The sequence below is a fragment of the Aotus nancymaae genome, unplaced genomic scaffold (genome assembly GCF_030222135.1).
Source record: "Aotus nancymaae isolate 86718 unplaced genomic scaffold, 86718_ANA_hifiasm-v0.15.2.pri h1tg000057l, whole genome shotgun sequence".
Taxonomy (NCBI): domain Eukaryota; kingdom Metazoa; phylum Chordata; class Mammalia; order Primates; family Aotidae; genus Aotus; species Aotus nancymaae.
In genome coordinates, this window is record NW_026988471.1 from 69,882,007 (window position 1) to 69,905,584 (window position 23,578).

At 45.2% G+C, this 23,578-nt stretch overlaps 1 protein-coding gene and 1 pseudogene across 1 annotated transcript in view; one reads left to right on the plus strand and one right to left on the minus strand.

Moving 5' to 3' along the window:
• The window catches only part of VAX2 (ventral anterior homeobox 2), a 31,652-nt gene that overhangs the window by 6,567 nt on the left and 1,507 nt on the right, over positions 1-23,578 (plus strand). Inside the window, exon 2 of the mRNA XM_012475666.2 lies at positions 12,823-13,010. Within this exon, the coding sequence (XP_012331089.2) occupies positions 12,823-13,010 (188 nt within the window). The remainder of the gene's footprint in view (positions 1-12,822; positions 13,011-23,578) is intronic.
• Positions 22,020-22,092, minus strand: LOC135269851 (small nucleolar RNA U13; annotated as a pseudogene).

Consider the following 23,578-nt stretch of genomic DNA (forward strand, 5'->3'; position numbering starts at 1 on the left):
GCTCACACGGCTGCAGCCCACGGCTGGAGCCAAAAATAGCCGCGCAGTTGAAGCCGCGGTTTCTTGAGCGTCCTGCCGGAGACTGACTTTCAGAGCGCCTATCCCGCCGTCCATTCCGCACTGCTTGGCAGCCCACCGCGTCCACCCGCGGAGCTGCGGGAGCCGGGGCAGGGCAAAGGACACCCTGCGAGGCACAGCAGGGCCACACTTACAATGTAGACAGGCGAATAGAGGATTTAAATACAAAAAGTAATACCAGCTCGATTTTTTTAGAAACCGGAAGCGGAGAAGGATCCCAGAAATAGCCATTGTTTTCAATTCTGGGTGAGTCCTTCCAGGCGATTTTTCCACGCTCCTATACGAATAAATAAATATTTCATAGGCTGTTTTGCAATTTAGCATTTCAAAAAATTTAATCTGCAGTGATCATCTTTTCTGCTGAATTAGTTTTTGCGGTGGGACTGAGGAGTTAAGTATTCCTTTGGTTGGGGAAAGCCTAATTCCCCTAACGACTGGAGGGAACTTGGGGTTGTTTTTCTTTAATATAAACGCCGTAAGTAAGTTCCTAAGGCAAGGGTCTTCTCGACCTTTGAGTGTTTCTGTGGGATAAGTTTCTAGCAGTGTAATTGCTGTTTCAAAGGACTTACACACAATTCAAATATATTTCATTTACTGTAATAGGTAATTGTGAAGTAGGTAACTAATTCATCAAAACATCTTTTTTTCAGACATCAGGAGATGGGGGTCCCACTATTTTATGGGTTCAAGCTGGACTCAAACGCCCACATAGCTGGGATTACAGGTGGAAGCCACTGCAGTTTTTAAAAAGTATCCGGTGAAAAACCTCTTCTATCCCTGTCCCCGTCACCCACTTCCCACCTGGCTCAAAGACTTTCTAGTATATCCTTCCAGATAATGTTTATGCTCACGGAAATCAGTGCAGCTATATAATTGTTTCCTTCCAATATAGCTTGGGATGGAAATAACTTTTTGTTTGTTTTTTTATAGATGCATAATATTCCATTTAAATCTACTGGGTGGATCATAATGTATGTCATATAACCGGTACCCTATCTGTGGTCATTTGGTTATTTTCTTATCTGTTGGTATTATGTGTAATCCTGCAATAAATAAACTTGTTTCTTGGTCATTTCCACATGTGTGAGTATATCTGTCAGAGAAGTTCCTTAAAGTGGGTCAGTGGGTCAAAGGGTATCTGTGTTTGAAATTTGGAAGATAATGTCAAATTGCCTTCCTTAAGATGGTAGCAATTTATGCAATGCCTGAAAGTGCGTGTTTCTTCAGAATTTGCCAGCACAGTTCACATTTTATATCTTGATAAATATTATCAAATTATTCTGCAGGAAAAGTTCATTAATTTATGCCCACCCCTTTGCCCTGTCCCCACATTGGATGTTTATATCATTTCTTCTTTGTCAGTCTTCATATTAATTAGCTAGTTGCATTTCTTCTATTTGTTCATTTCCTTTGACCAGTTTAATTTGCAAATATCCAGTTTCTTTATTGATTTGTAGAAACTCTATGTATTGCTTTCAAAATGCGTTGCAACAGTTTAAAGTTTACAATTTATCCTTTAATTTTGTTTAGGATGTCTTTTGTTTTCAGAAGTATAAAATATCTTTTATTTTGATTGTATCATTATATTTTATTTTTTAGAGACTAGGGCTCTCTCTGTCACCCAGGCTGGAGAGCAGTGGCCCAACAATAGTGCACTATAAGTTTGAACTCTTGGGCTCAGGCAGTTTTCCTGCCTCAGCCTCTGAAGTAACTGGGACTACAGGCACTCCCCACCATGCTGGCCTGGCTTTAAATTTTTTTATTTTTATTTTTTCGTAGAGACAGCGTTTCACTATATTGAGGAAGTCAGTCTCAAACTCCTGGCCTCAAGCAATCCTCCCGCCTGGGCCTCTCATAAAATATTTTTTTAATTACAAAAGCAATCTATACTGTTTTGCTATGTCATGTAAAATTTAAGTTTCTCATTTCCCCCACATAATATACTTCCACTTCTAAGATTTACTTTCTAAACTTTACCTGACAATAGAAAAATATTAATATGTAAGTTACATATTACAAAAATGGGATTTTTTTTTTTGCAATGGCTTTTTTTTTTTAATTTAAAAAATTTGTCTTAGCTTGCAAGTAGGGTAAAAGAATATTTGTGGAAATCTTTCTTTCTAGAACTCCCTCATTCTTTTTAACCACTGCATGGGATTCCACTATGTAGATATCATACAACTTATTTAACTGGTCCTTTATCGATGGATATTTAGGTTGGTTGTACTTTTTCATTATTTCAAAAAATGCTGTAGTGAATACCTTTGTATCCTAATTTGAACAAATGGTTTGCTTTATTTTTAATTATTCTTATCTTTTTATCAGGAAACACCTCATTTATACCGTAGAACGAGTGCTCCCCTCAACAAATGGTTTTTTTTCAAATCTTATTTATGCCACAATTTGCAAAGTGTAAAACCAGGTGAAATATTTTATTATATTAAGGAATAATCGTCCATTTTTATTGTGATAATAGTATTGTAGGTGACTTTTAAAAAGAGTTCCCTTTTTTTACATGTTGGAATACTAATAAGTGAAATGTTATGACTTCTAGAATTTGCTAACAATTACGGCAATGTAGAAGAAATAAGATTGTTCCTGAGTTTCTAATAGTTGAAATTGGGGGGATGGGTATATCAGAGCTCATTATACTGCTCTCCCTAATTTTGTAAATGTTTGAAATTTGTCATAATAAAATGTTTAAAATAACAAGAATCATTTTACATATACATGGTATCAATGTAATTACAGGATAAATTCCTAGAAGAAAGCTTTTAAAATCCAAGGAGATACATTTAAAGTTATGATAGGTATTTTCAAATTTTATACCAAAAAATCTTAGGCTGATTTATACTACTAGCAATCTTGTATAAAAGTACCATTTCTTTACATCCTCCCAACTCAGGATATACTTAATTTTTTAGAGTAAAATCTTTTCAAGTGACAAAAAAATCTCATTTTATTAGTATTTTAAATTACTAGTGAGGTTAAGCATATTTTTATGTAGTCATTCTTATTTTAAATTTTTCTTCTGTGAATTTTTCATATATTTAGCCATTTCTCTATTGGATCATTTATTGTTTTCTTATCTTTGTAAGTCCCATTTATATAGTAAGGAAATGAGCCCTTTTTCTGTGACATACGTTACAAACAACTCCCAGGTCATTTAAAAAAAATTTTTTTCTTTGTAGGATTTTGGTTTTTTCTAAACTGAAATTTAAACTGTAATCACATTTAATGGTTGTTCCTTTTTCAGGCTTCTAGATTCTAACTTTCAGTTAGAAAAAGCTTCATCCAGAGTTTAAAATATTATATATACATGCACAACCATATTAAAATTTTTGTTACCAAAAATTTTTATAACCTAGTCTTTGCAGCAAAATAAATAATAAAGAAAGACACAAAAATGAGTAGAATCTTTCCTCCCTGACCAGTTTCCACTCCTCGGAGGCAAGAGAAGAGTAGTGCTTATTTTGCCAGACTTGTTCCTATGTGGTTACAAAAACACAGACACACACACAGAAAGAGTTTAGTTTTACTGTTTTTTAAAATATAAAGATGAGTTTATGCACACTTGCCATTTCACTTGGTATTATATAATGAATATCCATCCAGGTGATGTGTCTCATTCTCGTTAATGTCTACATATAGCCAAAGTTATTACTAGACTGTGATTTTATCGATAATTTTCCTGTTGATAAACGTTCAGCTTTTTCCCTTTTTTTGGTCTTACAAACTATGCTGCAAACAGTGAATCTGTCTTTATCAAGTATGCCAATATTTCTCTGTGATAGAAAGCACCATAAAAATTCTGGGAAAAAGGAACTGTGCATTTTAAATTCAGCTAGCATTATTTCTCTCCAAAAACCATACATTATATCAATTTGTGTTTTTATTAACAGAGCTTGAGAGAACCTAATTCTGCTTACCCTTGTCAGCACAATTTTCCCAGTCTGATAGCTAAAATACGGCATCTCAAAAAAAAAAAAAAAAAAAAAAAAAAAAAAACAGGATATCTCATTGCTGTTATAACTTTCATTTCTCTGATTCCTCTAGCTCAAGTATTTTTTCATATTTATTAACCACATGTGTTTCTCTTGGAATAATTTGTTCAGTTTCCCACTGGACTGCTTGATTTTACTCATTGGTTTACAGAGGCTGTGAGTATACCAGACATTAGGACTCTGTTAAGCAGTCGTTATGAATATTTTTCTCCCAATCTTTGTGTTTTAACTGTCTCTTACCCTGCAGAAGCATTTATTTTACTCAAATATGTCATTTATTTTCTTTTTTAAAAAGTTCTTTTGGGCTGGGTGCAGTGGCTCACGCCTATAATGCCAATACTTTGGGAGGTCAGAAGTTCAAGACCAGCCTGGCCAACATAGTGAAACTCCGTCTCTACTAAAAATACAAAAAAAAATTAGCAGGGCGTGGTGGTGGGCACCTGTAGTGCCAGCCTACTTGGAAGGCTGAGGCAGGAAAATCACTTGAACCCGGGAGGCAGAGGTTGCAGTGAGCTGAGATCACACCACCGCATTCCAGGTGGGCGACACAGCGAGACTCTGTCTCAAGAAAGAAAAAAAAGTTCTTTTATATTTGTTCTTCAATTAATTTTTGAGCTTTTTTTACATTTAAATTTGTGTTTATTTTTGCACACAGTGTGAGAGAAATAAATTAGTTCCAAATAATTAACTAATTGTCCAAAAGCCGTGTCTCTAATAACCCTGTCTTTCCTCCAACTAATTTGAAATATTGTCTTCATAACATACCAGATCTACATAGACGCAGGGGTTTGCTTCATAATTCTTGTGCCAGCATCATACCACTTTAGTTGCTGTAGATTCGTAACATATTTGCTGTGCGGTAATACTAGTATTCACTCCTATTGTTTAACATTTTTTATTGACTATTCTTTCCTTTCCTTTTCTTTTATTTTTCTTTCTTCTTTTATTTATTTTTTTTTTTCGGGGGAGGGGATGGCATTTCACTCTTGTTGCCCAGGCTGGAGTGCCATGGTGCTATCTTAGCTCACCGAACCTCCGTCTCCTAGGTTTAAGTGATTCTTCTGCCTCAGCCTCCCGAGTAGCTGGGACTACAGGCATGTGTCACCATGACCCCCAATTTTTTTTTTTTTTTTTTTTTTTTTTTTAGCAGAGACAAGGTTTCACTGCGTTAGCCAGGATGGTCTTGATCTCCTGACCTCGTGATCTGCCTGCCTTGGCCTCCCAAAGTGCTGGGATTACAGGTGTGGGCCACCATGCCTGGCCTATTCTTCCATTTTCAATGTTTCCAATAAACTTGAGAATGAATTTTCCATAAGGAATTTTTGGAGTAATCCCATTATATTTGTAGGTGGGGCCAGGAAGGACCTTGCCAAGAGACCACCTGGTGCCAGGTAGGAAAGAAAGTGAGATAGGGTTTTGGAGGTGGGGGGTTTCTTGGGAGAGGTGCCAGCAGGGAGTAATATTTGGTCCTGGAGGTCGGAAGCAGAAGCTAACTATTATCAGGCCGGGGTCACCACCTCTCCCAAGCAAAGGCTCTTTGGGCAGAATTCACCCTCCCATACACCCCCAGAACTCACCCCTCTTTGAGGAAACTTGAGGGACAGCAAAATGCAGGCATCCTAACAAGTGCCACCTGCAAGGAATCCCTGGAATGAAAGCTGTTCCTCTTTCTTGATGCTTCCCCCAAACTCCTCCTAGAAAAGGAGCAATTCAAAAAAGGGGGCTACTTTAGTAAGATATATTTTGCTGCAGAGACAACCCCAAATTTTAGAGGGTTACAAAACACGAGTGCATTTATCACTCACATGATAAGTCCATGGCAAGTGGACAGGGGCTTATCTTGGTTCTCAGAAACCCAGGCTAATGCAGCTTCGTCACTCCTGCTTCCAGGACCACCACAGCAGAGAGAAAGGATACGGCAACACACACTCTCTCTGGTTGTTGGGCTTCGTTATTTAGGGGAGGAACAGTAATATCCCCTTACCTTGTTATATTATTTCCCATAGAAATATGGATTACTTAAATATTTTTAAAATTTATCTTTTATTAAAAATAAATTTCTTGAAGGCCGGGTGCAGTGGCTCACACCTATAATCCCAGCACTTTGGGAGGCTGAGGCAGATGGATCACTTGAGCCATTTGAGACCAACCTGGCCAACATGGTGAAATCTCGTCTCTACTAAAAATACAAAAATTAGCAGGCATGGTGGCAGGTGCCTGTAATCCCAGCTACTTGGGAGGCTGAGGCAGGAGAATTGCTTGAACCTGGGAGGCAGAAGGTGCTGTTGAGCCGAGATCATGCCACTGCACTGCAGCCTGGGCCACAGAGGGACACTATCTCAAAATAAATAAATAAATAAATTACTTTATGCTTATTATCTGTCTCTCTCCCCAGTACAAGGTTTATGGGAACAGGTGCTTTTCTCTTTTGCTCATTTCTGTATCCTCAGGCCCTGGAATAGTATTTGGCACATAGGTGCTTATTAAATACATGTTAATGATTGAATATATTCAGTTGTTTTAATCTACATAAATGAGATTAAACTACACATATTATTCTTTAACTTACTTTCTTGCACTTAATGTCTGTTCATATAGTTTATTGCTTCATTCTTTTCAATTGCTACATGGTACTTTATAATATGAATGTACCACAATTTGTTCAGTTGTTTCTCTTGTGGATAATATTGGGGATGCTTTCAAATTTTTGGTGCTTTGAGCAGTGCAGCAATACACATCATTGTTGTATACACTTTGGAGCACCTGAGCCTGTGTTTCCCTAGGACAAATATCAGCGAAAATAAAATCAGGCTGGGTGCAGTGGCTCACACCTGTAATCCCAGCACTTTAGGAGGCCAAAGTGGGTAACTCACTTGAGGTCAGGAGTTTGAGACCAGACTGACCAACATGGTAACTCTACTAAAAAATTACAAAAATTAGCCAGGTGTGGTGATGGCAGCGTGTAATCCCAGCTACTCGGGAGGCTGAGGAAGGAGAATCGCTCAAACCTGGGAGGCTGAGGCTGCAGTGAGCCAAGATCACGCCACTGCACTCCAGCCTGGGTGACAGAGTGAGACTTTGTCTCAAAAAAATAAATAAAATAATTGCAGTAAAAATTATGTGCATCTTTAATCTTGATAAATGCAGCCTTAAAAGATGGACTAACGGAGTGAGACTTTGTCTCAAAAAAATAAATAAAATAATTGCAGTAAAAATTATGTGCATCTTTAATCTTGATAAATGCAGCCTTAAAAGATGGACTAATTTATGGTTCTACTAATAGCGTATGGGAGTGTGGATTTCCCTACAGTGCATCGTTATTAATTGTCATCATTGTTCTTAATCACCTATTAATGTCCTTTCAATATCATGGAAGATAAAGGATTTTCCATTGATGCTGGAACTTGTATTATATCAATTACTGTGAAGCTATACTTATCCCTTCATATGTTTATTGGCCATCTAGCTATCTTTTTCTGTGAATGACTCGGATAAATTACTTGACCATTTATTTTATTAGGCTATTTACCCTAAAAAAAATTTTAGTAAGTGCATTTCATATATTCTAGATACTATTTCTTTGCCTTGTTTATTTATTTATTTATATTTATTTTTAGACAGAGTCTCACTTTGTCACCCAGGCTGGAGTGCAGTGGCATGATCTCAGCTCACTGCAACCTCTACCTCCCAGGTTCAAGTGATTCTCATGCCACGGCCTCCTGAGTAACTGGGATTACAGGCACACACCACCACGCCCAGCTAATTTTTATATTTTTAGTAAAGAAGGGGTTTCACCATGTGGGCCAGGCTGGTCTCCAACTCCTGACCTCAAGTGATCTGCCTGCCTTGGCCTCCAAAAGTGCTGGGATTACAGGAGTGAGTTACCACACCCAGCCTCTTTGACTCTTAAAAGAATTTTTTTTTAATCTGTTTCTTGTACTTTATCTTGGTTTTGGTGCTTTTGTCATCCAAGTTTTTAGCTTTAATGTAGTCATCTTTTGTGTTCCTTTACAGCCTCCAGTTTTGTACCTTGCTTAGAAAGCTCATCCCAAGCCTAAGATTCCAAAAACACTCTCCTACATTTTCTTCTAATGCCCTTATCACTTTATCATCTATGACTTGCTCTTTAATCCACTTGAAATGTATGGTTATTTACAGAGTGAGACAGGAATTTAACTTTATTCCAAACATACAACGTATGGTCACCAATCTGCTTAACATATTGACTAGACCACCCTTTTCCCATCTCAAATGCCCCTCTACAGCAAACCCTATCACTATGGATACATGTGTCTAACATCCCCTTGTCTTGTACTTTCCATGCCATTGTTTCCCCATATGCAGTCATTTGAGTCCCATCTCCATTTGTTATATTCACATTCCATTTATTTTCTTAATATTTTAGCGTAATGCACTTAAAGATTAAATTTCCACTTTAGCCTCATCCTATGCTTATAAAATTATAGGTTTAAATTTTTTCAAGTAAGCATTAAAACAAATGCCTAACTTTTGAAATGACATATGCTTATTTATGTATCATTTTAAATCATCTTACAAACTACAAGTGGAATACAGAGACACTACTGTGTTTTTTCTACTCATGGATTTGTCAATTTCTGTGACAACACTTCACTCTAGCTTTATGCCATGCTTTTGTTGACAACTTTTTATTTTGAAATTTTTATAGACTCACAAAAAGTTATAAAAATAATACAGAGAGGTCCTGTGTATCCATCACCTGGCTTCTTTGTAGATGGCTTCTTACAAACTATAGCATATTATCAAAACCAGGAAATTGACATTAGTACAATATAATTAACTAGACTACAGACCTTCCTTAGATTTCACCTGTTTTTCTTTTCACTGTTTTTTCGGTCTTTGTATATAGTTCTATGGCATTTTATTACATGTATAGCGCCACGTCACCATCACCACAGCCATGACATAGTACTGTGGTGTCACCACAAAGGAACTTCCTCCTGCTATTCATTGATGGCCAGGTCCTTCCTCCATCCCCAAATCCTGGCAACTACTGATCTGGTCTCCACTTCTATAATTTTGTTACTTTTATATTAAATAAATGGAATCATATAGTGCATAATTTTGAGGACTGGCTTTTTCCCCTCAGTATAATTTCCTTAGTAAATTGTTGTATCTATCAATCATTATTCCTTTTTTTCCCCGAGTGGTATCCCAGAGTACAGTTATACCACAGCTAGTTTAACCATTCACCCATTGAAGGATGTCAGATTTGTTTCCAGTCAGGAACTATTACAAATAAAGCTACTATGATCATTTGTGTATAGGTTTTTGTATGAACATGAGATTTCAGCTACGCATGAGACGTGAGATTACAGCTCACGTCTGTAATCCCAACACTTTGGGAGGCTGAGGCAGGTGGATCACCTGAGGTCAGGATTCAGGTTGAGACCAACCTGGCCAACATGTGAAACACCATCTCTACTAAAAATACAAAAATTACCCATGCATGGTGGGGGGCACCTGTAACCCCAGGTACTCAGGAGGCTGAGGCATGAGAATCCTTTGAACCCAGGAGGCGGAGGTTGCAGTGAGCCGAGATTGTGCCAGGCTGCACTCCAGCCTGGGGGATAGAGCGAGACTTTGTCTCCAAAAAAACAAAAACAAATATTTCATTTCCCTAGAATAAATTCCCAGGAGTTCAGTCACTGGCTTGTAAGGTAAGTATATGTTTAACTCTTTAAGAAACTGCCAGGCTAGTTGTACTATTTTCCATTCCCACCGGCAATGTAGGAGAGATCCAGTTTCCCTGCATCCTCAGCAGCTTTTCCACTCTCAGTATTTTTTCTTTTGGCTGTTCTGATAGGTGTTTCTTACTGTGGCTTTAATTTGCCTCTCCCTGATGGACAGCAATGTTGAACATTTTTCATGTGCTTATTTGTATGGCATGTTTTGATATCTGGTGGCAAGTATGGGGTTGCTTTCTCCCTGACCCTGAGGGAGACAGCTGCACTTGTCTGCTCCCCGAGGTGGCAATGCTCCTTTTAGGTCTCGTATAAAGAGAGAGGGGTGGCTTGGTGTCATGGTTAGGGGCTCAGGCTCAGATGCTGCAGGGTGGGCTTCAGCAGGCTGATTACAGGGAGGGTATGACACCAGATGTAACAGCAACCTTCCTCCTATGCGTACCCCACAAAACATGTTTGATAAAATCAGTGCCATTTGAGATGGATTCACTTGGGAGTGTTGTAACAAAGTTCTGAGTCTGCTCTCACAATTGGAAATTATGGAACCTGAGCAAAGGGGACTGACCCAGTCACAGTGGAGTCACAAATATTACCCTATCTTTTTGTAATGTGAACAGAATTGGAGCTGGGGAGTTTGAGTTGTCCTAAGAGGCCTGTAGTTCCTGCAACACATCCTTTTGATAGGCTCTGCCCAGCACCCTGGCAGGACCTGGCCCGGGATGGAGAGGGAGGCCACCTCTGAGCAGTGACACATCCTCCATCCTGGCTCATCTTCTCCCTGAGGCTGACCGTGAACAGGACCTGCTTGAGAACTTGTGAGATCTGAGCCAGGACTCTTGAGCCAGAAGCCAGCACATACCCTGGGGAGAGGGGTGTCAACTGGCACAGGCAGGACCCAGAGTCAGTCTCCAGGGGTGGGGCACTTGGAGGGAGGGGCTTAGGCTAACCCTCTAGAGCAAGGATTCTCAAGGCAGGTCCCATAGTCCCTGAGGAGCAGAAGGAGCCTCCTGGCAGATAGCATATCCCAAATACAGCTCTTTCCATTATGTCCTCCAGGGGAGGGATGAACCCATCCAGAAGAGTCCATCTTTTACTCATGATCAAGTCCTCTTCATTTCAACCTATCAATTTAATTATTAAGAATTACCAACCAAGGGTAGGCAAAAAGTAAAATGATGGTGTTTCGAGAGTTTCTTGGACACTGCCAGTATGACTCTGAGTAAATTACTTAAAGTTTGTTACTCCATTTCCTCATCTGTAAAATGGGGATCATAATAGTTCCAGATTCATGGAGGCATTGGAAAGGTTTAAGTGCTTAAAACAGCAGGGTGAAGTGGCTCACACCTGTAATCCCAGCACTTTGGGAGGCTGAGACAGTAGGATCACTTGAGCCCAGGAGTTTGAAACCAGCCTGAGTGAGACCCCATCTCATTTTTTTAAAAACAAACACAAAAATTAAAAAGTAAAATAAGGCCGAGTGTGGTGGCTCCTGCCTGTAATCCCAGCACTTTGGGAGGCGGAGGCAGGAGGATCACTTGAGCCCAGAAGTTACAGACCAGCCTGGGCAACATGGTGAAACCCCCTATGTCCCTGTCACTACAAAAAATACACAAATTAGCTGGGCATGGTGGTGCGCTCCTGTAGTCCCATTTCGGGAGGCTGACGTAGGAAAATCAATTGAACCCCGGAGGGGCAGCCTGCAGTAAACTGAGTTGGCACCACTGCACTTCAGCCTGGGTGTGAGAGTGAGTCCCTGTCTCAAAAAATAAATAAACAAAACAAAATTAAATTAAATTTAAAAGTGCTTAGAACAGTGCCTGGCCCAGGGCAAGTACTGCAGAAGCGTCAGCCTTTGTTATGGCTGGAATGTCAACAGCCACTGCCTACTCTGACCGCATCGCAAACTCCGACTGCGTGCGCCCCCTGGAGGGTATTAGAATTCCTGCACCTGTGGAGGGTTGCTTTCTTCCCTGGGCTCCCTCACAGTGGCCTCGAGTTGGTAAGCTTCCCATTGTCAGTGTTAAGTAATGGAAATTCCTGTTAGTTTATCTTCGTTATCATAGACATCATTTGTTAGGAGTGACTTTGTGAAATCCTACAGGATGTCATGCTGCATATTTCCACAATCTAATTTGTAACACAAAACGTTCTAATAACTAGATTTCAAGCTATCAGTATGTGTGGGTCAAACATGGATCATCTCTATCCCTATAGTTAAATGTTACTAAGTTCTTTATCAGGAATGTGTGGGGAACATGGGCTTCTGGGTTTTCAATCTCTCTTCAGTGGGCTGCAAAATATTGGAGACCCTGTGCATGGAGGGCATTGGTCAGAGTCCAGGAGTGGCCCTGCTGTTCAGGACCAGGCATATGGGGAGTGGCAGCAGTGCCCACTCTGGAAGGCATGCCAGCAGCCTGATATGACAGGTGTTGTCCTTGGGCCCTCCTGGGGACCTCAGCTCCCCAGTCTGTCCCATGCCCCACATCAATTAGCCTCCTCCTCATGGAGCCGAGGTCTGTGGGGAACACTGCCCCATACACACACACACACACACACACACACAGAGAGAGAGAGAGAGAGAGAGAGAGAGAGAGCTTAGGACCTGGCTCTGACCTCTCCAGTAAGCCTTACCTGATTAATCACACTCAATTGTAACCCATCATTCTCTATGTACTTGAGGACCCAGCATATTCTTCCCATTTGTTCCTTACTCTGCAAGGGCCCAGAATCCTGGCTGGGTCAGAGTGAGTCCTTTCTTCCCAGACCATGATGGTAGACCTGGCATTTGTACTGAGGCCTATTCACATACATTTGCCCACCCATTAGATACAATATCCTGCATTGGGTGATTAAGGAATCTGGGCCCAGAGAGAGTGAGCAACTTGTCACAGGTCATGCAGCCAGATCCAGGCCGGAGGAGCTCTGTGATAGATCACACCACCTTTTATTAAGATGCTTGCTGGTGATCTAACTCCCCAGCTAATGAACTAACCCAGCTCCTTTCATGGCCCCTGCAGATGCCAAGGGGACAATTCGGGAAATTGTCCTGCCTAAGGGCCTGGACCTGGACCGGCCCAAGCGGACTCGTACATCCTTCACTGCCGAGCAGCTGTACCGCCTGGAGATGGAGTTCCAGCGCTGCCAGTACGTGGTGGGCCGCGAGCGCACTGAGCTGGCCCGCCAGCTGAACCTCTCCGAGACCCAGGTAAGAGACCAGGACCAGGCCACTCCTGTGTCCTGGCGGCCTGGGAATCCCTGGGGATAGGAGGCTCTGTGAACTGCTACAGGGAGACCCAACTTTGGAGGAGTTCAGACAAGCATAAGGGAAAGACTTTAAGCTGCAGGTAAACCAGAGCTAAAAAGCAAATAACTAGAGTGTGAAGCACAGTCAGGAAATGCCAGTGGGGACTTCTGGATACCTCAGGCAGTTTTGGATGGAATATTGGAAAAGTCCAGAGGACCTGGGGGAGAGCAGCCCTCGAGGTGCCGGGAGTGTCTTGAGGGGCATTGGTATGTAAGAGGAGCAACAAGAAGGGAGGATGAGGGCTTGGCTTATTGGAAATAAAGATTCTGGGGAAGATGAAACATTACAAAATTGGGCTGGGGACCTCTTGCTTCTCCGTTCCTGGTCCTTTCCCACCCTCCATCACCTTCCCTTCATCTCAGGGTGCCTCAGTCTCATGTCGGAAAGGAGGAGTCTGCATACCCCCTTCACCTGGGTAGAGCTGGCATTTTAACAGTAGTATGCTTAACTCAAAAGAAAAAACTCTTGTAAATTAAGCACCTACCCTGTATGAATGGAGACACTTCAAGCTTGTACTAGAGCTACAAAATACTACTGCTACTACTAATAATAATACTTCGTTCTTACACATGTCAGGCACTAAGTGCTTTGCCTATGTTAAGTAACCAATCCCTCCCATGAACCAGATGACGTCATTCCTGTGTTACAGGTAAGAGGAAGTTATGCCCAAGGTCAGACGACTCATTTATTCCCGAGCTGGGCTTTGGACAAGCAGGCTCTCATCTTTATGCTGCCTATAAACTGGGCGACCTTCCTTGAGCTTGTCAAGGAATAACTCAGAGACCCTTTTTTCAGCCACAGCTCTAGTAGTTTCCTCTCATATCTGAGGGAGATCTATCAATAAATGTATTGCAAATAATAGCGGCCAAAACAGGATTGATAAAGTGGAGCAGAGTGAGGAAGTGCTGGTCTGGAGCAGTGTGCTGGTTTCCTTCCGGGGAGCTCGGTGGCAGGAGGCTGTGCTGGAGTGAGGTCTTCCCCTCTGTTCCCCTCTGTGCGGTGTGGCTGCTGTCCTTCCCTGTGTCCCTGTCTCAGTGAGGCTGGCTCTCCCAGCTTCCCTCAGCAGAATTCCTCCAGCTCCTCAAATCCCACCACCAGAATGCTGTGCAGCCCACCCCTGGGGAGGGGGTGGTCAGATGTGTCTGGAAGTCCTGGTCCCTTTGAGGGCTGAGCAGGTTCCTCCCGGGGCACACCAAGAGTGGGCAGAGGGAGAGGCAAGAAGGGGAGAGAGGTGGAGGAGGGGCAGGCAGGGAGGAGGTGCAGGCAGGCAGGAGGGGCTGGCAGAGAGGAGGGAGCCTGCTGGGGAGGGACAGCAGCTGCCTTCCTGCAGGGCCGGGTCATCTCCACCTGCACTTGTTTTCCCCCAGCTGCCACTGCAGAGCTCCCAAACAACCCTGCTGGGCCTCCCTCCAGCTGGGCTCAACAGGGGGCTGGGAAGCCAGGCCTGTGCTCAGAGAGGAGGCTGCAGCGGCACGGCCAGGCCAGAGCTCCTGGGGATGTCACAGAGGCCCCGTATTCCCTACACTGAGCTTCACTTGGAGGTCAAGCCCAAGCCCCTCCTCTTCCAGGAAGCCTTCTGCAGGCCCCTTGCCTTCTTCCCAAGAGACCTTTCCACATGGCTTGACCTGGAGGGAGAGAGAGAGTGTGTGGGTGTGTGAGGGTGTGTGTGTGTGTGTGCATGTGCAAATGTGTGTTGTGTTGGATCCCCACCAGTATTTGCTTCCCAAGGACAAGAATGTGTTTAGAGGCCATGGCCCCTCGTCGCACTCCACAGGGAGCCCAGAACACAGCTGGACACACAGTAGGCCCTCAGCGAGTCCTCCGCACTATTCTCGCTCACCACCCTCCTTTCTCTGTCCCCAGTCCTGGAGTTGACAGATAGTATAAGTAATGGGCAGCTAATGCTTACTGAGCACTTCCCATGCACTAGGTAGGTCCTGTTCTGAGAGTGTGACATAGTCTAACCAGTTTAGTCCTCACCACAACCTTGTGGGATACGTGTGAGATTTTTCTTCCAACCCCGAGTGTGTGGTGTGTTCCAACCACCAGCAGCCAGTGCTGCAGTCCTCCACCATCACTGAGTGTATCCAACAGTTCAATAGTGACACTAATTCCCAGAGCTAGCACAGACCCTACAATTAAGGGCTCAGTCCACAAGACAGTGCCACAGCAGACGCAGGTTCCAGGAGCCCACCTGTGTTTTGAATGAATTGGCCTAAAACTGGGGGCTCCCACATCGCCCTCCTCAGGTTTGACAATTCACTACAATGATGGAAATTCACAGAACTTAGGAAACAACTCCCCTATACTTGCTGGTTTATTATAAATGACACAAGTCAAGAACAGCCAGATAGAAGAGATGCACAGAGCAAGGTAAGGGAGAGGTGTGTGGAGCTCCCATGGCCTTTCCACTGCCCCCACTCCCAGCACTTCCATGTGTTCACCAACCAGAAGTTCTCCTGGTCTCTTTACTCAAGACTAAATCCAGGCCGGCCAGGCGCAGCGGCTCACGCCTGTAATCCCAGCACTTTGGGAGGCCAAGGAGGGAGGATCGCTTGAGCACAGGAGTCCAAGACCAGCCTGGGAAGAACAGGGAGACCTCATCTCTAAAAAAAGGTTTTTTTTACGTTTTTTTACAGTTTACACTGTAAACTGCAGGGTGTGGTGTCACACACCTATGCTCCCAGCTACTTGGGAGGCTGAGGCAGGAGGATTGTTTGAGCCCAGGAGGTCGAGGCTACAGTGAGCTATGTTAGTGCCATTGCACTCCAGCCTGGTTGACAGAGCAAGACCCTATCTCAAAAACAAACAAAAAAAGACTTTTATCCAATCTCCATTTTCCCTCCCCTCCCTAGAAGGAAAGGAATGGGGGCAGCTGAAAGTTACTACCCTCTAATCACAAGGATGGTCTTTCTAGAACCAGCCCCAGTCCTGACACTACCTAGAGATCCACCCCGAATCACCTCATTAGCATATGACAGTAAGTCTTATTTATTTACTTACTTACTTATTTATTGTAGAGATGGGGTCTTGCTACGTTTCCCAAGCTGGTCTGGAACTTCTGGTCGCAATCCTCCTTCCTAACCTTCCAAAGTGCTGGGATTACAGGCGTGTAAGCCACCGTGCCCAGACACTAAGTATATATTATTTCCACTTTAAAAAGAAGAAAACTGAGGCACAGAAAAGTTAAATAACTTGCTTAAGATTTGCAGTAGGCACATTCATGAGCTCATTTAACCTTTAGAAGATGGCTTTATGGGTACTATTATCCCCATTTAAGCAAACTGAGCCTCAGAGAGATTAACTAACTTGCCCAAGGTTCTATAGCTAAGGAATTCTGTGGAATTCTCAGTATGTTCGCCATACTTTTGTTCAAAAATATTATTGAATACCTACTGTATAGCAGATACTCTTCTAGACACTGGGGCTATAGCTTAGAACCAAACAGCCCAGGCACCTTCCCTCATGCAGCTAAGATCCATGGAGACAAAGACAAAGTGCATTTCCAAGAGTGATGAGTGTTAAGAGAGCTCAAATGGGGTCAGAGGAGAGAGACTAGGCAGGAGTGTTTTATCGGGGTGTTCAGGGAAGGCCTCTTTGAGGAGATGACATTGAGCTTAGGCTGACTGACAAAGAAGAGACAGACAGATGAGGAGCCAGAAGGAGACGTCAAGGCAGAAGGTAATGATGAAGACCTGAGGGGCAGGAACTGGCATAGAATGTTCTAGAAGTGTCAGAAGGCCAGAGTGGCTGGAGCTACAGGGTAATTGGGTAAGTAGGTAGGAGAGGATCATTCAGTGCTTAGAGGCCATGATAATTCATTGAAGAGAAAGTGATAGGAGATGATTGGCATTTTACAGAAGTTGCTCTGGCTGCCACCTGGGGAAGGGACCACAGGGGACAGGAGTGGACAGGTAGGGACTACTGACATGGGTCTTGAACAGAGAGGTGGTGGAGAAAAGAAGCATGCTGATGTGAGAGGTGCTCTAATTTAGAGCTGGCACCTCTGAGGACTTCTCGTGGATTACACGCACAGGGTGAGGGAAAGGAAGTGGTTTGGGTTGAACAACTGGGAGAATGGTGACACCATTCAATGAGTCAAGAAAGTAGGAGAGCAGCAAGATGGGGGAGCATAATCAAGAATTTTGTTTTGGATCAGTTAAGTTTGAGATCCCAGCGGAGATGTCAGGAAGGCATGTCAGATTTTTTGGGGCAGGCTGATTTTTCTCTGATTTGAGTTAACTGAGGGTCTCTGTCAGAGCTCTTTTGGGGGGAAATATAAGAAATTCCTTCAGGTGCCCTCAGATAATGGATGGTCTCCCCAGGGAGAAAAACAGGGGCCATAGCCTGTGGTAATTCAATAACAGGAACCATGGTGTAGCCAGGATTTGGCAGAGACTGGAAGCCAAAGGTTCCTTTGGGCCCAAGGGATTCAGCATCAGGCACTCACAGAAATTCCCACCAGTGCTCCGCTGAATATGCACTCCAACTGCTGTCCAAAATGTCTGTCTGCTTCCCTCTCCTCTCCCCTCCCCTCCCCTCCCCTCCCCTCCCCTCCCCGTCCTCTCCTCTCCTCTCTTTTCTTCTCTCTTCTCTCCTCTCTCTCTTCTCTCCCTTCTGCCAAACAGCATCTCTACCTTCTTCCCTGGATACTCAGAGGACCCAGGCCTGGTCCCAATTCAGGCGGAGAAAACGCAGAGCTTGCTCAAGGCCCATTTCCGTGGCTAGTCTCTTCTTTAATCTAGCATGCCCAATTCAGCTGAGTTGTCTGCAGATTTAAATCAGAAACCCACTTACAGGATTGGGCAGGCAGGATGGTGAAGCCCTTTCCTTGGCTCGCCACCACCCACAGTGCTCTGCAGGATGAAGGGTCCACCAGACGTAGGAACAGTGAACAAGACAGAGTGCAGCTGATCTCTGTCCCGGCCTTGCCCAGACTCCATGGCTGTGCAATGGATGCTGTGCATGGCTGCCCTGGAGAGCAGGGGCGGCCTCAGAGGAATCTCTCTCTTGAGAATATCAAAAGAACCCTCTGCCCACTTTATCCCCTGAAGGGGAGCATGCACTCAAAGCTCTTCTCATGCCGGAGAACAGAGACAGCCCCACCTAGTCCAGTTCTCCCTGGTTTTAGAAACCTTCTGATACACCTTGTCACCATGCTTTGTTTTAAAAAGAAAGTTTGGTGTTTGATTAAAGCAGCATTTCTCAAGATATAGTCTGGAAACCAGCTGTACATACAGTTTCCCTGGGATAAAGTGCAGATGCCTGTGCCACCCTCGGCCCAGGGATTCCCAATCAGATTTCTAGGGAAGACCCCACAACCGATATATTTCTCATTCCAGGTGATCTAATGCACAGTGATGTCTGAGAATCACTGGCTTATGGAAAGGTGAGCAAATCCGACCAGATGATGTGATCACCACATTGCTCAAAAGACTTCATTGCCTGCCAGGCACTTTACTAAGTCCATGATTATTAGCCCACTGAGTCATCACAACAAAACTATGAGGAAGAGTTATGATCCCCATTTTACTGATGGGGAAACTGAGGCACCAAGAAGTTAAGTAACTTGCCCTAAGTCCTCTAGCTAGTTAAGGGAACCAGAATTGAATCAGGGGCTGTCTGACTTCTGACTCTCCACTATACTGTTTGCTACTGTGTATCGTCTTCTCTGCTGTATTGTTTGCTACTTCTCCCCAAACACTTACCATTTCGTAACACTTGCTGCCTGCCCATGACCCACCCTGCTAGTGTCTGAGAGCCAAGAGGGTCAAAATGGAGTTTTATTTTTGCTTATTCAGCACCTGGCAATGCCTGGCTTGCATCAGATGCTTGCTATTTCTATGTTGCCTGAATGAATGGCCAGAGTACCAGGGTCCGAGCAGGACATAAGAGGATGTGGCTGCAGAGGAAGGGAAGGTGAGAGGCTGGCTCAGGACTCCCCTCCTGCGGCTGGCCTGGAGGAGGTTTTTGGGCCAGGAGCCCAGGTGCCAGGTGGAGAACAAACCGACAAGTCCCAATACCCACCCAGGGTGCCCATCTAGCTTGGATAAGAGCTGTTCCAGCCCTTCAGCGATTGCCTCAGCCTCATGCTCGATGCCTCTGCCCCAGATGACTTCTTCCAGAACAGCAGAATAGACGATCCCTTCCTAGTGCAGGTTACAAAAACCAGGCCATCCTAGATACACAGATACCACTCGCCATGGTCACGGGAAACAGTCTTTAAAAGATGAATGCCATTTGCAGATCAACAACGAATCTTGGAATTTAATATTGACCATGAGCCCAAAGAAGCTGATGGATAATCTCCTGAAAAATGCCTCTGTAGTCCTAGCAGCCAAGTGGAAACCATGCCCATCCCCTGGTGCACAGCCATGGGTCACAGTGTGGCCCAGCAGGAGATTGGGGAGGGGGACGGTGCAGCCACCAAGCACTCACTGAGTCCCAGGGAGTCAAGATGGCAGCCTCCAGGAGGCCACACTGGGCCCTGAGAAGACAGTGGGGGAGAGAGCCCAGAAGTCACACTGCGCAGGTGAGGGGAGAGGCACACCTCAGGAGGTCGCTGGCTCTGCCACCCTGTGAAGTCAGCTAGGAATGGTTTCCCAGAAGGGGAAAAGAACCAATCACTTTGGATTTAACCTTGAGAAAAGGATGACCCTGAGGTGGAAATAAAGGTTTCCTGGAGGAGAAAGGACACATTCAGAGAGCTCTGAGTCTGTCTGTCTTTCAGAGAGACAGAGAGACAGCATTTGCAGGGCCTTACGAACCTACCCACAAGGGCCTGATGGGCCTGATGGTATTGATGGTGGGAGGTAGAGAGTTGAGCCTTCTGACTCCCGCCCTTGAAGTTTGCAATGTCAGGGAACACACTGGAATCACCCACAGAGCTTTAAAATAATACCCAAGCCTCAGCTCATTCCTTAGAGACTCTGATTTAATATGGGTGTAGGATGAGGCCTGGGCATCATCCCAGAAAGTTCCAATGTGCAGCCAAGGTTGAGAATTCCTGACCTCGCCTGCATGTGGCCAAGAAACAAGCACCCCCAGTTCCAGCCCCTGCTCTATCTGCCTCTGACTTCTCCTCTCCTAGGGCCCAGGCTTGGCTTCCCAGGAGATGCCCAAGCCCAGCACCAGCCCACACCCACCTCTCCTTGCTACACCCAGAGCCGCAGGAAGATGGAATGTGTGGAGAGCACCTTGTAAATGCTTGGTCATTCCTCATCCGTCACACCCCGTGACTGCCACTCCGAGCACAAATTGCCCTCTGTTTTTCAGGAGTGAGTCAGTGCCACTACCTCCCAGACCCTCAGCTTCCTGAGGACCAGAATCATGATGTCTGTGTCTCCTCTCCCTCTATTTCAGAAACAGAGCTAGAAACAGAGAAAGCAGGTGATAAATAACTACCATCCCCCTAGGTGGGTTTCCTTCTTTCATCACTGCAATGGCCAAGTGTTATTGTCCCCATTCTAAAGATGAGAAACTGAGGCTCAGGGGTTCCTGGAGGTGGTGCTTGGCCTCAGGTCCTAGGACAGGCAGGTGCTGGCTTGGCTAAGAGGTCAGGAAGCTTCCCAGCAGGGAAGGGGAATGCAGCAGTGTGCAGCGCTATGGTCCTTGAGCATCTGGTGAGACAGCTTCCCTCAGCAGTCCGATTCCAGAGGTGACAAATGGGAAAGGGTTTTCTTCCTTCCAGTCATTGCCTTTAGCTAGACTTGGGCTGAATCTCCCTTGACCTCCCTTACTGATATTTTCTTCAAATGCCCCAACTTCAGGAGGCTGTATGTGCCATGCCATTAGCAAAATAGTCACACCCTCCTTCCTCCCCTGTATCCTGCCACTTTTCTCTAAAGCAGTGCCCCCCAGAGTGTGGTTTTTGGGCTGCTGCCAGCCCCTAAACTGTTACCTGTCTATAACACGCTAAGTACAGAAATAGAGAATAGGTATTTAGAAAAGACCGGCACAGTGGCTCACGCCTCTAATCCCAGCACTTCGGGAGGCCAAGGTGGGCAGATCACGAAGTCAGGGGTTCTAGACCAGCCTGGCCAACATGGTGAAACCCCGTCTCTACTAAAAATACAAAAATTAACTGGGTATGGTGGCATATCCTGTAATCCCACTACTCAGGAGGCTGAGGCAGGAGAGTCACTTGAACCCAGGAGGTGGAGGTTACAGTGAGCCAAGATTGCACCACTGCACTCCAGCCTGGGCGACAGAATGAGAGTCCATCTCAAAAAAAAAAGTATATAGCAATCTTTTCTGTAATTCATTTTAATTGTATTTTTTAAAAGTATTGGTCCTCGACAAAACTGGACACTTTGTAAAGTGATCCTCACCTGAAATCGTCTGGGAAACACGGCTCAAAGCCCTTGCTGCCAACTGACACACACGCTTGTTTGTGTTAGCTGTTCATCGTCTGCCTCCCCAATTCCACTGCCCACTCCACATGGCAGGGATTCACTCAGCTTTGTTCACTGCTGATTCCCTGGGCCTAGAACAGCACCTGGAACACGGTAGGCACTCGGTGTATATCTGATGAGTGAAGAAACAGATAAATGAAGCAATCAACCTCAAGTAGATCCCATAACTCTCCGGTCACTTTTGGTTATTGAATCTCCATTCACCAGGTGCGGTGGTGTGCACCTGTAGTCCCAGAACTCAGGAGGCTGAGGCAAGAGGACTGCTTGAGGCCAGGACTTTGAGGCTACAGTGAGCTCTCATCACACCAGTGCACTCCAGCCTGGGCAGCAAACTGACACTCTGTCTCTAAAAACAATGAAAGAAAAGAAATAAACTCAATCCAATATCCTTCAAAACACCAAACTCACATCTAGTTTAAATAACATCTTCTCCCCAAGCCCCACGCTGGCTTCCCCACTTGGAACAGGCTTGGCTCACTGCTTGCCTGCAAGGCTTGAGGTTTGAGGGAAGCAGATCTCACATAGGAGCATGAACACCCAACCATCCTGCTGAAGAACTACAAAAGGACCTCCCAAGGCAGCCTCTGGAGGAGAGTGTGATCTATCTCAGCCCCTTAGTCCCTCTTCCCCTATCAGCCACCTCCTCCAGGATCAGAGGGCAAGGGGTGGCTTCAAGGAGGCAGAGATCTTTTTAAAAGACTGGACCTCTTCTGGTGTGAGGAGGGGAGGCATCCAGGCCTCACTTTCTGAAGGCCTTTGCTGGAGGGCCGGTCACTCCCAGGAGGTAGTGATGTCTGGCATGGTGATGTCTGCCATTGCCCAGGTGACCCAGTCTGCCTTGGCTCTGCCAGTCTACTTAACCTGGGCAGCCCTGTGGCTCCAGCCTCCCCCTCCACCCATCTCTTGGCACCTTCTCAAAACCACAGCAGTTGCTGGACTCTTAAATCTTCCAAAAACTGGAAGGAACCAGCAAAGTCTTCCTGACTTCTTATTGGGCCCTCCCATCTCACCCTCCCTCCTGGCACACCTGCCCCAGCTCCAGGTGAGGAGCAGGGTGGGCCTCTGTGTTCCCAGAGAAATAACTCTGAGTGCTCCCATGGTGGCCCCCATGACATGGGCCTGTAGGTGCTCTGGCCTGATGAGTTTTTGGACTGGGGCATGAATGCCAGTCTCTCCTTCTAGTGCCTGCAAGTGACTCTTTTGGGCCCTCCCCAAACTTGCCTCTGTGGGGCAGCACTCCCTTCTTCCCATGAGGCTTTGCAGCCCCCAGGGGACTGAGCCTGAGCTTCCTTCTAGTTCCCTTTCCTCACGCAGACCAGGAAGGGGGTTGGAGCACTGGGTACTGGGTGGTAGAGGCAGGGCCAGTTCTGCCTTCTCTCAGAGGCCCTGAAAAAGGCCTCTTCCCTGATGCTGGTGACCCTCTTCAGACTGTGGTACATCTTTGTTCTCAGCTTTGAGTGTGTGGCCATCAGAAGTCCCCCCACCAACCTACCACACCCAGTCACACTTGGTGTCATGTTGAGAAACTTGGCCTTTATAGGGGATGGGGTGGGAGGGTGCTGGTAAAAAGTTCAAATAGAACAATGGTCAGATTGAGTTAGAAGGAGCTCCCTCCAAAGGCAGCCTGGTGGCCAACATGGAGGCAGACACCTCACCATCCTCAGAAGGCCATCTGGTCCCTCCTCTGGCTATGCCCCTCGCTATGGGATGAGAACTCTGCAGAGCCAAGGGGTCTCACCTGCCAGAAGCCTGTGCCCACCTTTGAGACCACCCCTCCCTGCCACCAAAGTGTCCAGTTTCAGAATTCCCAGCCAAATGGCCCTGAGCCCACATCCAGCGCCTGCCTGGGCCTCTCCAGGGTCAGTCCTCCCAAAGGCACACCACAGACATTATTCAGCACTCCAGGCCCAAGAAGTAGCCATCCACCACTCTGCCCCTATTTACAGAGCATGAACAGGCTGAGGTGGCCACACGTGGGTAAGAGCCAGAGTGGGCCATGAGCCAGAGGCTTCCATTTTTTTCTCTTGCCCCAGCCTTGTAGATGTTACAGATGGG